Source organism: Akebia trifoliata, chromosome 8, assembly GCF_017979445.1.
Source record: "Akebia trifoliata isolate Shusen 1 chromosome 8, ASM1797944v1, whole genome shotgun sequence".
Lineage (NCBI taxonomy): Eukaryota > Viridiplantae > Streptophyta > Magnoliopsida > Ranunculales > Lardizabalaceae > Akebia > Akebia trifoliata.
In genome coordinates, this window is record NC_141382.1 from 8,954,446 (window position 1) to 8,970,300 (window position 15,855).

The 15,855-nt window shown below is 37.7% G+C and overlaps 1 protein-coding gene across 1 annotated transcript; it reads left to right on the forward strand.

The window, feature by feature from the left end:
- Positions 1-202: 202 nt before the first annotated feature.
- LOC147395938 (zinc finger CCCH domain-containing protein 32-like) lies at positions 203-15,559 on the forward strand. The gene is made up of 7 exons (XM_086450313.1): positions 203-593; positions 728-870; positions 1,506-1,568; positions 2,341-2,460; positions 2,586-2,873; positions 3,334-3,651; positions 14,446-15,559. The coding sequence occupies exons 1-7, from the start codon at positions 500-502 to the stop codon at positions 14,848-14,850; spliced, it is 1,431 nt and encodes a 476-aa protein (XP_086306439.1). The 5' UTR covers positions 203-499; the 3' UTR covers positions 14,851-15,559.
- The last annotated feature ends 296 nt before the right edge of the window (positions 15,560-15,855 follow it).

Sequence of the window (15,855 nt, forward strand, 5' to 3'; positions counted from 1 at the left end):
GTAATAAGTAAAAGTTGAGATGCCAATGGCAGTTATCTTTGATTAAATTAGCAAGAGGGCAATATTGTCATTTCTCTTATAACACACAGAATAAATGGAAGGGGTAGTTTAGTTATTTCAAACAAAAACAGTGTGCTTTATCAAATGAACCCTTTTTTTTTTTTCCTTTGTTTGGCGCGTATAAAAACTTAACAGACGAAAAGATCCCAAAATAGAGAGAACCGAAGAAAGATCAAAGCCTTTGAAAAACACAGAGAGAGAGAGAGAGAGAGACAGAGAGAGAGAGAGCGAGACAGAGTGGGGGAGAGAGAGAGAGAGAAGCAAACGCCTGAGTATCGAAACTCATCTCTCTTCAAAATCTCCCACACGATCGGACCTTCCAGAACACTCTAGAACCTTCTAGAACACATATAAGATCTCTTCTCCTCCTTCTCCTCCCCTCCTTCTCCATCTTCTTCTGTACATTCTGTTAGGTTTCTTCAAAACCAGTTCCGTACACATGGATTTGTACGATCGAAGACCAACAATGGAGGAGTCTCAATCGGATCCACAAATGGTTTGGACCTCTCAGACATCCGAAACTGGACTCGAAGGTTAGTCTACTCTAATGGCATTTTCAATCTCAATTTCATTTCGGTCGAATTTCGCAATCTCACATTTTTTTTTAGGGTTTATGTAGTGTGGAGAGGTGATTGAATTGGGTTTGATTTTGTTCTTGAAAATGCAGAATCTATGTGTTCGATGGGATTGGGAAGCAGGGATTCTTACCCGGAGCGACCAGGCGAACCCAATTGCAACTACTATATGCGTACAGGGACTTGTGGCTATGGTGGCAGGTGTAGATTCAATCACCCTCGCGATCGCAGTGCGGTAATCCTTATAGCAATCTTATCTACTATTAATTTTTTTTTTCACAATTTAGGGTTTTTTGGAGGTTTGGATCTTCTTTGATTTGATTGGTACATTTTGATATATCCCAACGCAGTTGATCTCGTAATGTGCTTAGTTTTGATCAGTATTTGATGCTGCTTTTGCATAATTTGAGCTATTCTGAAGTTGTTTGACTGTTGAGGATGCTGGGGCACTCAGATTTGATGTTGGGTTTGCATAATTTGAGTTCTTCTGTTGTGGTTTTATTATGGGGGATGTTGGGGTATTTGGATTTGATGCTGGTTTGTATAATTTGATTTCTTCTGATGTTGTTTGATTGTTGGGGATGTTGGGGCATTCGGATTTGATGCTGCTTTTGCATAATTTGAGCTCTGCTGATGTTGTTTGATTGTTGGTGATGTTGGGGCATTCGGATTTTATGCTGCTTTTGCATAATTTGAGCTCTTCTGATGTTGTTTGATTGTTGGGGATGTTGGGGCAAGTCTACCATAATTTTATCTAATAGTTGAAGTGTTCTGTGTATTTGTTTTTTTGCTTTGAAAAATAAGATCTGTGTGCTTGAAGTCTTTTACTGTTAATAGTTTGAATCTGAATAAGTTAGCAACCCTCTTTAGGTTGTGGGAGCGATAAGACAAGTAGGGGAGTACCCAGAGCGGGAAGGCCAACCTGTATGCGAGGTACCTTACTGTTTCGTTTTGTTCATTAATACCGAGTGTTTAAAACAGACTAGATGATTGATTTCCATCAATGTTGTTCTGTGAAATATTACTAGAATCTTTCAGTTAGTTTATTTCTTGATTCTAGAAAAAGGGTCAGTTCATTGTGTTTTGTTAACATATGCCCTAAGACCACACGTTGAAGTATATTAAGTACACCTTGGGAATTGATTTTCGTATCAAAACTGCCCTCATTTTGTGTGTGCCAAAAATACCCCAAAATGTTTATTCCCAAGGTGTATTTGTTGCACTTTAACGTTAGCCCTTTGGGCACACGTTAACAAGACCCCAGATTGTTTTGGTGTAATAATGTTATTATTATTATTATTTTTTGAGAAATTTTCCAAAACATGATCAACTTTTGATGAAATTCCCATTATGGCTCATTGTTCATTTTAATTCCCAAAACGTGAACAGCTATATTGCAGGTTTTTCAAATGATGATCTCACTGATATAAAGTAGTGAGATCGCTGATATTTTTTTTTCAAAGTGACAATCTAGTAGGTTCGCTACATTTTAGCGAGATCGTCACTATATAAACCTGCAAGATTGTCACTTTGAAGAAAAATAGCAGCAATCTTGCTACTTCATATCAAGGAGATCGTCAATTTGAAAAACTTGTGATCTCGCTCTTCATGTTTTGGAATTAAAATGAACAGTTACCCAGAATCGGAATTTTGTCATATTCAGCTCACAAAATGGTAATTTACCTTTTTTTCCCTCAATTGGCAGTATTTTTTGAAGACCGGGACTTGCAAATTTGGTGCTTCATGCAAATATCACCATCCAAAATACGGAGGTGGATCGATGGCCCCAGTTTCATTAAATTATTTCGGATACCCACTTCGACCGGTTCAAATTCCCTTCTTTATCCTATCATATTTGTTAATATTCACTGTGTTTTAGTGAAATTTTGGGGGTTGTGAACTTAAATTGATTCACAATGAGATTAAAAGCTGATAATTGTGTAACTACAGGGTGAGAAAGAGTGCTCCTACTATGTGAAAACGGGTCAGTGCAAGTTCAGTGTAACATGTAAATTCCATCATCCACAACCAGCCGGTGCATCTGTTCCGACACCCGCACCCGCACCAGCACCCGGATTTCATCCTTCAATGCAGTCTCCTTCAATTCCTTATTCTCAACAGTATGGAGGAAGCTGGCAAGCTGCGAGGCCTGCACCTGGTTCATTTATGCAAGCGCCCTACGGTTCTGTGCTGCTTTCCCCAGGAATGGTTCCCGTTCCAACTTGGAGTCCTTATCAGGTACATGCATAAATGCTTCCTTCTCTTAGAGAGCTGCTATTGGCACCCCAACTTACTTACTACAGCCAATTAAAAATAAAGAAAATAAGTGAATGGTTGAGAATAAGTAAAAAAGTTGGGTGCGAATAGAAGCTCTCTCCTTTTTTCCTTGAGATTTCAATTTTTTTGGATTTACAATTTTGTATGAGACTAATCATAATTGTAAACAACTATTGGCATTGTTTGAATGAGTGCTATAAAGTTTTGTAATTGTAATGTTGAAATTATAATTTGAGTCAAGCCTTTGTAATGTTTGAAGAGTGTGCTTTAGTCTTGAATTTGGGTGTGATAAATAATTTAAAAAATTGGGATGTAATAAGTAAAATTTGAGGTGCCAACATCAGCTCTCTTTTCTTATCTTTTAGGACTTTTTCAAAAGCTATTTGTAACTCTTATTGGGTCTTTACTCCATCTGATGCAGGCACCTATGAGCCCAGTAGCTTCTCCTGGTGCTCAACCCACTGTTGGAGGAGGTCCACTTTATGGGTTAGCACAGCTATCTCCTTCAGCAACAGCATATCCAGGGCCATATCAGCCTTTGCCTCCTTCTGCTGCCCCTTCAAGCAGTAGTCAAAATGAAAACATGTTTCCAGAAAGACCTGGCATGCCCGAATGCCCATATTACATGAAGACAGGGGATTGTAAATTTGGACCCGTTTGTAGATACCATCATCCACAGGATCGGATCTCTCCGAAAACAAATTACGCCCCCAGCCCCATGGGTCTCCCTTCGCGTCCGGTACGAATCTTCTTACTATTTCATTTTCTCTATTCATGCCTTTAAGTAGAGTTTGTATTTTAGATTTTTCTTGAAATCTTAAGAAGTGTTGTAAGGGTGGTTGAATAATCTTTTTATCCTTACAACAAACAATTGTCTCTTTTTTTTTTTCCGTTTATCTAGGGTTAGTATTTGCATCCCTACTATATTTTAACATATATAAGAGAACCCTGAGATTCATGGAACATAACACACGAACTCCCTTTTCTCCTCCATCTTTTCTATTCTCTTGTCCTTCTCTTATGTTTTTTAATTTGGTTTCAGAGCCCTAACTGATTCAGAACACTAGAAGAAAAAACAGGGAACAAGAGAAAGCTTTCCAGGGTGTTGACATTATTACTCGTACGAACTAGGCCAAAATCTTAGATGGAAAACAAATAAAAAACCTATGGTTAAGGATTTAATTATTTTGGGATTTTTCATTATTTTTAGGAATTTTTTGACTTCATCTTGATGGTGTTTTAAGCACCCGATTAATCCATTGGATGGCAGCGGACTACAGAGGTGTTGACATTATTACTCGTATGACAAATGTTGTTGTTTCCAGGGACTGTCGTGTGTAAAATATTTCTTGCTTGAAGTTTTTTGATGAGTTGGAAGTTTCGTTCAAGCAAGTTGTTGGAATTGTTGATTTTTTGGAGAAACTATTACGTCTACTATGAAAGTTCAAAAGTCATTTATGGTAATATAAGAATATCAAATCATATATGTCCCTATTGGAAATTCCAGTATGCAGATTTCCATGGTAAAGTTGGATGGTGAAATCTGCTTGGAATGTTCATAGTCGGCTCAGATGTATATTGATATAGGATAATTAGGAAATACCACTGGTCGGACTATTGAACTAAATGAATCCAATGTGTCATAGGATAGATGGGAAACAAAGAATTTTACAAGAATGTTTTGGTTGTTGTACTTTATGCTTGTGGATTCTTATTCCTTGGAAAGAAATGCTATGGGAATTAATGAATCTTCCTAGAAGAAAAGAACTCGTTGGATATAAATGATATACATCGTGAAATGTAAGACAGATGAGTCTGTGGAAATGTACATGGCAAGATTACTTGCCAATGGCTATATTTAGGCATATGGAATTTGATTATATAATGAAACTTTTACACCAATGAAAAAGTAATTATATCTCTTGCAACAAATCAGTCATGGTCGTTGCATCAAATTGTTGTGAAGAATGCATTCCTTTATGGAGAGTTGAAGGAAGAGGTGTACATGTCCCCTCTACCAGGTTTTGATTACCAGAGGATGAAAAGAAAGTGTGTAGGTTGAAGGAGTTCTTGTATGGACTAAAACAATCTCCGGAAGCATGATTTGAAATATTCAACAAAGCAATGCTAAAGTTGGAGGGCACGGAAGAGAAATATCACTTATCATCTTTGAGTTAGTGCATGGGGGTGGTCCTTATGTATAAGCACCAACCTTATCCTTATTATTTTATACTGATCAACTGGCCCCACTCGCTTGCTTTAAAGCTAGGTACTAAACTGTGGATATCTCTATAGAGCAAAATTACACACTTGATAAGTAGAGTGGTAAACCTTCATTGGATATTGACATTTTTCCGTGGTTGGTTGGGCAACTTGTTTGTCTTTCCTTTAGACCTGATATTGCATGTGCAATTAGTATGAGAAGTAAATAAACACAAATGCCTTTTTCTCGTACTCCACATCAAATGTTGACGTAAATTCTCACTTGAAAGAGGTCTTTTATTTAAGAAGTACGGACATATGAAGGTGAAAGCACATGTTGATGTAGATTGAGCAAATCTAGGGATGATAGAATCTCTTCTTTAGGATAGTACCTTTGTTAGCTCATTTTTCTATGAACTACAAAGTTCATATCTATAGTTCATGGGTTGTGTGAAATGTTATGGTTCATGATTCTCCTTCAAGAACTGAGGTTGGGCCTAAAAGTTGCTCATGAGGCAACTTGCCTCATAGGACTACAACATAGAGGTAGATCGTCATTTCATTCAGGCAAAGTTTGTATCATACGTAGTGTGAACTCCATTTGCAAAGATAGAAGAGCAGCTCATGAACATTCTTACAAAATATGTCAGTGGTATTCAACTTCACGAGTTCTTAACCAACAATGAGTATTGCTCATGAGGCAATCCGGCATGATAGGATTAAACACAATAGAGGTAGATCATCATTTCATTCAGGCAAAGTTTGTATTGTACGTAGTGTGAACTCCATTTGTGAAGATAGAATAGCAGCTCATGAACATTCTTACAAAAGATATCAGTGGTATTCAACATCATGACTTCTTGACCAAGTAGGGAATGACTGATATACATACATACATATATATATATATATATATTTTTTTTTTTTTGATAAGCATATTGATGCACCAACTTGAGGAATGCTGTAAGGCTATACTAGTTTTTTTTTATTTTAATGTAATTTTTTATACTTATTGTGCACAGTTGTCTTTGTCCTTTTGACTAGGAGTACTGTTTCTCTCTTTTTCTTCTCCAATCTTACTCTTCAAATAAGAGTTCCAATAAATGTGTACGCATTATGTTCAATGTTTCCTATTGGAAGAAACAATAGTGTAATATACAATGTTCTGGAAGTTACTTGGGACTAACCAACTTGGTTTATGCATAGCATTGGTTCTTGTCAACTGATTTCTTTGCGACCTTATCAGTACGATGTAGTAGCTATTGAACTAGTGTGCACTTTTTTCCTTATGGTCTTACATTTTATTATAATTTTTGAAAGTTAATTGGGACTATCTGACTAGGCTTATGCATAGCATTGGTTCCGATCTCCTGATTTGTGCGCTCCGTTTGTGATCATATCAGCATGACGCATTAGCTTAGAGCTGTCAATGGATCGGATCAGACCTGAAATCCGATCTGTTCTGTATTGGAAATAATGATTGTGTTTATGTTTTTCTGTTTTATTTCTATTTAAGGGTGTTTACGTCTATTCACTATTTTATTAATCTATATATATATATATATATATATATCTGTCAAGCTTTCATTATGAGATTGACAATTTCTCTTCTATTATTCTTCTTGGTATCAAAGCCCTAGAGTATCCACGACAGCCCCTCCTTGAGTTTCTTCCTCATCGATTTTGGGCTCTTGAAGCTTCATCGCTGTCGCCATTCACTTCTCTTCTCTTCTCTTCCTCATTCTTTTTTTTTTTGTTTTGGACCAAGAACATAGTAGCATCAGCTTCATTGGAGGTTTCCCCTTAGGGGGTTTTCCTTTTTTTTATTTATTTTTATTTTATTTTAAAATCCTTTAGATCTGTGATGACCTAATCACAAGATGCGATTGGATTCTTTTGTGCGATAGGGTCAAGCTATGCAATATGGCTGTGGTGTGCGATAGTTCTGCTGTTGGTTATTGGCTGGTTGCTCTTGCTCTATGCGACAAAATTGCTGACTGGACTGTGCGATAGGGCAGCCCATGTTCTGTGCGATAGAACTGTTGGTTGGATTGTGGAATAGGACTGCTCCTACTATTTTTCTAGGCTGTTTTTTGCTGCTGCCTGCTATAGGAGTTTTTACTACTGGGTTGCGATAAGCTTTTTTGTTGTTGTTAGTCTTGCGATGGTGCTGATTAGGGCAGTGTGAGAGTGTTGTGGGTGTTTTGTGCTGCTGTTCTGCGAGTGCAACTTTCTTGTGATGGGCTTAGGGCTGGCTGGTGTGGTTGCCCCCCTTTTTTTCTGTCCGCTGTTTTTTGTTTTCTGGTTCATATAGGCTGCTATTTGGACTGGCAGCACTGTTGCGATTGCTACTGTGATTGGACTACAACGGTTTGGCTGGGTTGTGTGATAGAGTTTCACCCCCACCTTCCTTACTATTTGAGGCTGCCCTTTGCTCTTTGGTGATCACGAGACCTCCCTTCAAACCAAAATTACTTCTTTTCTAGCAAGTAATGACGACCAATCCAGAATCTATGGATTCTCATCCAACTCTTGGGGCAAAATTTTCAGCCCAACGTATCGCCACTACTTTTTTTGATGGTTGGAACTTTCCGTCATGGTCCAGATCTCTGTGACTCTATCAAGGTAGCAGAGAAAAATTTGGATGGCTCTCTAGGACTATTACTAAACCACCACTTACTGATCCTAAATTTGAATAATGGGAGATCGATAACTGCACTATCCTTGGGTGGTTATTTACTCCATGGAGCAGCGTATCTATACCATGTTCATGTATCATGAGACAATCTCATCTTTATGGGCAGCACTTACTCAGACATACACTCGTGCTAGGAATGACTCGAGGTTTTATGAGCTTTATCGAGACATTGCCTAGGTTACGCAAGGGACTTAGAGTGTAGTCAATTATTTTGGATTCTTTCAGTCACGTTGGGAGGAACTTTCTCATTATGAGTCTATGGCTGAGTTGTCTTTAGAGGCAGTCGGTTATGTAATTAAGAGGATTGTCCGACAGCAGACCTACCAGTTTCTTATGGGTCTATATACAGAGTTTGAGGCACTTTAGACACAGATCCTCGACACCACCCCTCTACCTTCTTTATTTGAGATATTTGCGACCATTAACAGTGATGAGCATCGTTGCTGTATTGCTCCTCCTCAAACTCAAGTCCCTGACATTCTTTCTGCTCTAGTTACATATTAAATGGCCTTAGCTGCCAACTTGAGTTTTTTCGACTTTCGTACCCCTGGATCAGAGAATCGTGACCGTGGTAGTCATGGTCGTGGTAAAGGGAGTGGCTTTACTTGCAGTCATTGTGGGAAGACTGGTCATGAGAAGGCCCGTTGCTTTCAACTCTATCCTCTTCTGATACCACGATCTTTATCCACTTCATTTTTGGGACAAATTGCTCCTCGTGCTACTATAGTAGAGTCATCATTTATTCCTCTCATTGATCCTCCTTCATTTGACACGATTGACTTACAACAGTTACAGACTCGGATTGCCACTATTGTCAGGGATCAGATTCATGCTCACATTCACCCTTTTTCGACTGTGGCCTCTGTTACTACGCCTCCAGGTACATCCTCTGCATTCAATGTCACTCAGTTTGACTCTATTACTCTGACATGGGTTATTGATTCTAGTGTCTTTGATCACATGACTGGTGAGTTTAGTCATTTTACTTCTTCTACTTCTCCCACCACCCATAGGGAGGTTTGCCTTGTTGACGGATCTCTTTCAGGACTTGACTTCAAAGAGGATTTTTGTCAAGGGGTATGAGGGATAGGTTGTACGTGTTTAGATTTTAGCCTATTACTACTTCGGTTTCTATGCTTACATCATCTGGTAGCTACATTTTTTCATCACTCTAGATTTATGGCATGCTTGTTTAGGACATGCTAATTTTCAACACTTATGTTTTTTATTTCCTACTTTAAAAATTGCCTGTAGTGGACAAAAATTTCAGTACTCTGTGTGTAAACTTTCTAAACACACACGTACTTCTTATATTCCTTGTATGCATCGATTTAATGCCATATTTGATTTAGTTCATTTCGATGTGTAGGGGTCTTCCCCTGTTACTATCTTTAATAGTTATTGATATTATGTTATATTTATAGATGACTAGTCTTATTGCACTTGGGTTTATTTGATGCGTTATCGTTTTGAGGTGCTTCCAATTTTTATTAACTTTCTTAAATTGATTCAGACTTAGTACAATACAACTGTTAAATCCCTTAGGTCTGATAATGGGGGATGATATATATTTGATGGGATTCGCATACATCTTCGTGAGCATGACATACTTCACCAGTTGACTTGTCTTTATACTCCTAAGCAGAACGGGATGGCAGAAAACAAGAATCGTCACCTCACGAACATTGTCAGTTGTCTTCTTTGTGGAATGTATGTTCTAAAGGCATTTTGGAATATGATAGTCCTTATTGCGGCTTTTCTTTTTAACTGTGTTCCAATGCGCACCTTAGAGGGACGGGTGCCCCTTCATGTACTTCAACCTGATAACATTTTCTTCCTTATTACACCTTGAGTCTTTGGGTGCACGTGCTTTGTTCAGGACAAGACACCCAATCGTACAAAATTGGATGACAAAGCCATTTGATGCGTTTTCTTGGACTACTCTATGTCTAAGGGATATCGATGTTATGATCCGGTCTCTCACCGTGTCATCCATTCTCTTGATGTTACTTTCTTTGAAAATGTTCTATACTTTCATTCTACATCTACTTTACATGACCAGTCTCCTATAGTGTTGCCTTCTTCAGTTTTTCCTCTATCTTCGCCGTCTCTTAAGGTCTATACTCGTTGCCTTCACCCCTCTACACCCTAGCCAGCATCCTTCTTGGATTCAGGTATACCATCTTCTACCTCCACACATATTCCTGTTCTTATCAATTCTATTTTTGACTCCCACTTACCTATTGCCCTTCGCAAAGGTAAGCAGGGGTGTGTCACTGATCATCATCTTGTCCGGTTTGTTTCCTATCAGGGTCTTTCTTCTTCTTATTAAGCCTACTTTGTAGCCACTGATTCTATTTGAGTACCTCGGTCTATCTCAGAGGCTTTGCGAGATCCTCAGTGGACTAAAACTATGACTGCTGAAATGAATGCTTTGCAAAACAATAATATCTGGGAGCTGGTTACTCTTCCATCTGGGGAGCGGACCGTTGGGTGTAAACAGGTCTTCATTGTGAAATATCTTGCAGATGGTACTGTTGATTGGTATAAGACATGCCTAGTTGCTAAGGGGTTTACACAATATTTTGGTGCCACGTTTGCTCTTGTCGCCAAACTCTTACTGTTCGACTTCTTATCTCTCTCGTTGTGTGTAATTCCTGGCCACTTCACCAACTTGATGTGAAGAACGTCTTTCTGAATGGTGATTTGACTGAGGTTATTTATATAGCACCCCCTCCTGAGTTTCGTCTTCAAGGGAGTATTCGGGAAAGGTCTGTTACTTTCTGAAATCTCTTTATGGTCTAAAGCAGTCCCCGCAAGCTTGGTTTCAGCGTTTCTCTGAGGTCATTTTATCTATGAAGTTCTCCAAATGCCATTCCAATCATACTTGCTTTATTTGCCGCGGAGTGGATGGTCATTGCACCATTATTTTGGTTTATGTGGATGACATTATTGTGACTGGAGATGATGCACAATGGATTGACAGAGTAAAAAGTCTATTGGATCGTGCTTTTGAGGTTAAAGACTTGGGTCCCCTTAAGTACTTCTTGGGGATACACGCCGTGGTATTTCGCTATCTCATCACAAAAACAGTTTGGCTCTTCTTCAAGACATTGGGATACTTGGTTGTCATCTTGCCTCCTCTTCTATGGATCAAAATCATCGTCTTCATGCCGAATCCGATGATTTTTTATCTGATCCTTTTTATTATTAGAGACTCATAGGCTAGTTGATTTATCTGATCAACATTAGATCGGATTTGTCCTTTGCGGTTAGTGTAGTTAGTCAGTTTATGCATGCTCCGCGCTCCTCTCATTTTGATGTTGTTTATCGTATTCTTCGCTACTTGAAGTCTCGTATTGGTCTTGGACTTTTCTACTCGTCTACTGCTTAACCACAGTTATCACGTTTCACTGATGCTGATTATACTGGTTTTTTTACAGATAGGAGATCCATATCTGGTTTCTGTTCTTTCCATGGTAGTAACTTGATTTTATGGAAAAGAAAGAAACATAGTAGTTTCTTGTTTTTCTGCGGAAGCTGAGTGTCGGGCTATGACCCTTGGCACTTGTGAGTTTATTTGGTTTAGATCTTTATTGACGGAGTTGGGATTTTCTGTCTTTGGCTCTTCTACTTTATTTTACTATAACAAATATGCTATCATGCTTGCCTTTGACTCAGTACTTCATGAAAGAACCAAGCATATAGATGTTGATATTCACTTTCTCAGGGAGAAAGTTCGAATTGGTGCTCTTTAGATAGTTTTTGTAGATTCTTCAGATTAGCTTGCCGATATGCTTACGAAGTCGTCTATTGGTCCCTCTGTTACTAACTCTCATCTTGTCAAGCTGGGCTTAGTTGATATATTTGCTCCAGTTTGAGGGGGAGTATTGGAAATAATGATTATGTTTATGTTTTTCTGTTTTATTTCTATGTAAGGGTGTTTACGTCTATTCACTATTTTATTTATATATATATATATATATATATATCTGTCAAGCTCTCCTTATGAGATTGACAATTTCTCTTCTATTATTCTTCTTTCCAATCCGATAACTTCGGGTTTGGATCGGGCTTTCATTCTATTAGATTGGAACCGGATCATCATTTCAAAACCCGATTGCTTATCGGATCAGTACCAGATATACCTTGTTCCAATCCGGTACTAACACCCGATATATATAGTATATACTAATACACATTAAATCCCTTTGGCTTTTTTTACCCTTATTAGAATTCCAATAAAACCCTTGAGAGTTGTGTGACCTTCTGACCTGTACAACAACTCTATTTATTATAACAAATAAAATCCTATTTTCTTATGACGACTACTTTTATTAATATTAATTCTACTTTTGGAAATATATATTAAACTAAATATTAGGTTTCTTATTCAACCTTTTGTCTGCATCTCAAAAAAGTTGAGTGCACAGTCAAGACTCCAGTAGATATTTTACAATATTCTATTGACCAGGCCCACTCACTTATTGTACACATCACCTAGGAAAAAAAAAAACAAATTTTTTTTCATAGATCACAGTGGTACCGATAATTATTTTTTTTATCGGATCGGATCGGGTTCGGAACAATGTATCTTTTATTGGATCGGATCTGGAATTTAAGCTGGTTGATCCGATCGGGTTCAGGTTTATTAGTATTCTTATCGGGTCGGTACCAATTTAGTATCAATCCGGTCCGAACCCAATCCATTGACAGCCCTACATTAGCTATTGAACCAGTGTTCACTGGTATTACATTTTATCAAAATTCTTGTGCTATTCTAGACAGAGGCAGTTGGTCTCAATTTGGTCTCTAAAAGGAATTGATTTTTGCTTCTTTTTTTCCCTCTCTCCCATAGATTTTGTTATCTATTTCATGCATGCTCTTAAGACTTAATTTAATTTGCCGAGACTTGGGTGAAATAACTTGCTACTCAGCTTTGATCGTTATAGACTAGTACCAGATCAAGTCCTATGAAAGTCGACCTAAATCAATCTCTCTCTCTCTCTCTCCCCCCCCCCCCCCCCCCCCCCTCTCCTTTTAAAACTGAACTGAAGTTTAATTGGAGTAGAGAAATTTCTAATTAATTGTCCAGTGTTCTTCCTTGTATATTGGATGCTCAAGTCCATGCTTCTTTAGTGGAAAACAACAGGTCCTTGAGTTTAGGAACTAAAATAACTACTAGCATAATTTCCTGTAACACGTTATCGAAATGACCCATCTATTTCATGATGGTTGTAATAAGCAAGGATTTTAAGAGTGTAGATGGTATATTTATCTTGTCATTAAAATCATTATAAAGGAAAAGGGCTCAGCTGGGATGATCATGAAATTGTATGTGAAGCAGAATTGTTGAGGAGCATAATTAATATTCTAAATCAACTGTTGCCTGGTGATAGTTAGACCTTCTTTGCCTATTCAAAGGAAATATAATTAAAAGTATGTATCACGATAGTTTTAGGAAAGAACTGTGTCATGGGCAATAGGAATCAACAATTTTAGGAAAATAAACTGAAAAATCTGAGAGCATGGAACTGTGCACAATGGATGTTTGGCTTGTACAAGGTTCAAATATGGTATAAAGCTGTCCACTTAAACAAGCATCTTAGCTTAGCACATAAGTCTGGTAGCTGTAGGTAAACCATATTTAGATTTCATCACAGTTTCATAGGCAAAAAACAGAGCTGGTTATATATAACTACTCTGTTCCAACTGATGAACATGTTGACACTTTTCCCAAATACCCAGTATGTTAAAGACACCAGTCCTCCCTGGGAAGCTTGCAAAGCTTTAGAGAAATAATATGTTATATCTATATTGTATTCATTAAATGTGTAAGCAGAATGAATTTACAGCATTAAATTGTTGGGTGTACTTGCATGAACCAGTCCATTGTGTGTGACAGTCTGGGTTTCTCAATGTATGAACAGGAACAAGTTTTTGTCTCACATGTTTAAGCTTTATTTATTTCATTCTGCTATACTTAGGTTTGCTTTCCAGTCTTCAGAATGGCTTAAACACCATGACTTCTACATTGGTTTTGTTTTGAAGGCCACTCTCTTTTCCATCTTTATCCTTTTTCTCTAACTGTAGTGTTTATTTTGAACTTAATTTTTTTAATGCGGCTTTACTTTTTTTGGTCTCACTTGTTTTAAGCTTTATTTACTTCATTATGCTATACTTCATTCAAGTTTGCTTTCCAGTCTTAAAAATGGCTCAAGCACAATGACTTTTACATTAGTTTTATTTTGAAGGTCACACTATTTTCTATCTTCATCCTTTTTCTCTAACCATAGTGTTTATTTTGAACTTATTTTTATTTTTTAAAATGCAGCTCTTGTTTTGTTTGGCTTTTTCATTACTTGCACACCTTAACATTCTATCTTCACACTCATAAAAGACCAGTGTTCTACTTTCTTTGGTGCTAGTTCATTGGTGTGCTCTCGCTTATATAAGTAAAAAAAGGTGTCTGACTTGTTTGTTTCTCTGCATTGGTTGTCAAATTCATGGTTTTCGAACAAATATATGAATGGTTTCTCATGGATTTATTTTATTTTATAATATGTTACTATTGACAATAATAGTGCTTCGTTGGTGCTTATATTTCATTTAATCCGCTCATTTAATTAACAGGGGGCTCCAACTTGCACATTCTACATGCAACATGGGGTATGCAAGTACGGCCCAGCGTGCAAATTTGATCATCCAATGGGTATGCTGAGTTACAGTCCATCTGCATCTTCTCTCGCTGACATGCCAGTTGCTCCTTACCCAATCGGCTCTTCACTTACTACTTTAGCCCCGTCATCCTCATCTTCGGACTTGCGCCAAGAATTCATTGCGGGGTCCAACAAAGAATCTTTCTCAACCAGAATGTCATCTTCTGAGAACACGTCTAGTGGTTTAGTTGGTTCGAATTTTTCACAGAGTGGGTCCGTTCCTCATTCAAATGTTCAACTCTCTGGTCAGAGTTCTACTCCCTCACGTGGTAGCAGCAGCAGCATCGGTCATGGTGGTGATATTCATACCTCAACTTAAGAAAATTCCAAAATCCATTCCTCATTATTCTTCATCTGGGTCGAATTTTCACGAGCCTCAAAAGATTCATGTACTTCCTTCTCAGACAAGATCAAGTTTGTTTCTCAATCGTCAGGGTTCCATTATTTGAACCAGATCAATCCCACATTAGTCTGTCTGCTCATTTATGTTTATATAATCTTTTACACGGCCAACTCTTCTACCTTGAATAAGCTATAACCGTCCCCTTGAAAGGTATAGCATCCCCATATAATCTTCTACACATCTTTCCTAATAACCATGATAGCAAGCAAGCGTCTTCGATCAGGTATAATCACTCTCTCCTACTCTCTTTCTCCACATGTTGGGAGTCTGTTGTGTTTATTTATGCTCTGATTTTTCGGAACAAAAAGGATCAACGAGTTCCACTTATTATTATTATAATTTTTTAGCTGTGTGATCATGCTCCCTCTTTTCTTTCCCTTCAAATTTGGGAACATGCTTCCAATTTTGTTGTTCTGAGCTTAGGTTAAGTTAGAAAGGGATTGGAAGGTGTTCTTGTTCCCTCCTTTTTGTTCAGGGGTTTATTGTGAAAATATTTGAGACTTCAATGAGACTTTTGAATTTGCTTGTAAGGGCCTATTTATATATATATGTACCACAAAAAGAAGGAGAAGCTCCGTGACTTTTTTATTAATTATTTCTTTCCTCCTTGTTTTAATTCATTAAATGTGAATTTGTTCAAGCCTGCCTGAGAAGCTTTGCTTTTTTATATACCTGAATGATGAAGAATCTGTGGTAACTGTTGGTTGCTTGGGAGGGTTTCACTTTTTTGTAATTTCTATGCAGTTGATGTATATGTTTCATTTTGGCTTTGTTTTGCTTCGCTTTTTCTACTATGCTCTTGTTTTTCTTCATACTTTAGGCAGGACTCTCTTGTTTTGATCAATGAATTTCGATACTTTCCCAAATTGGGTTTCTATCGAATAACATATGATTGATAGAGAGTAAGTCAGAATTTTCCTA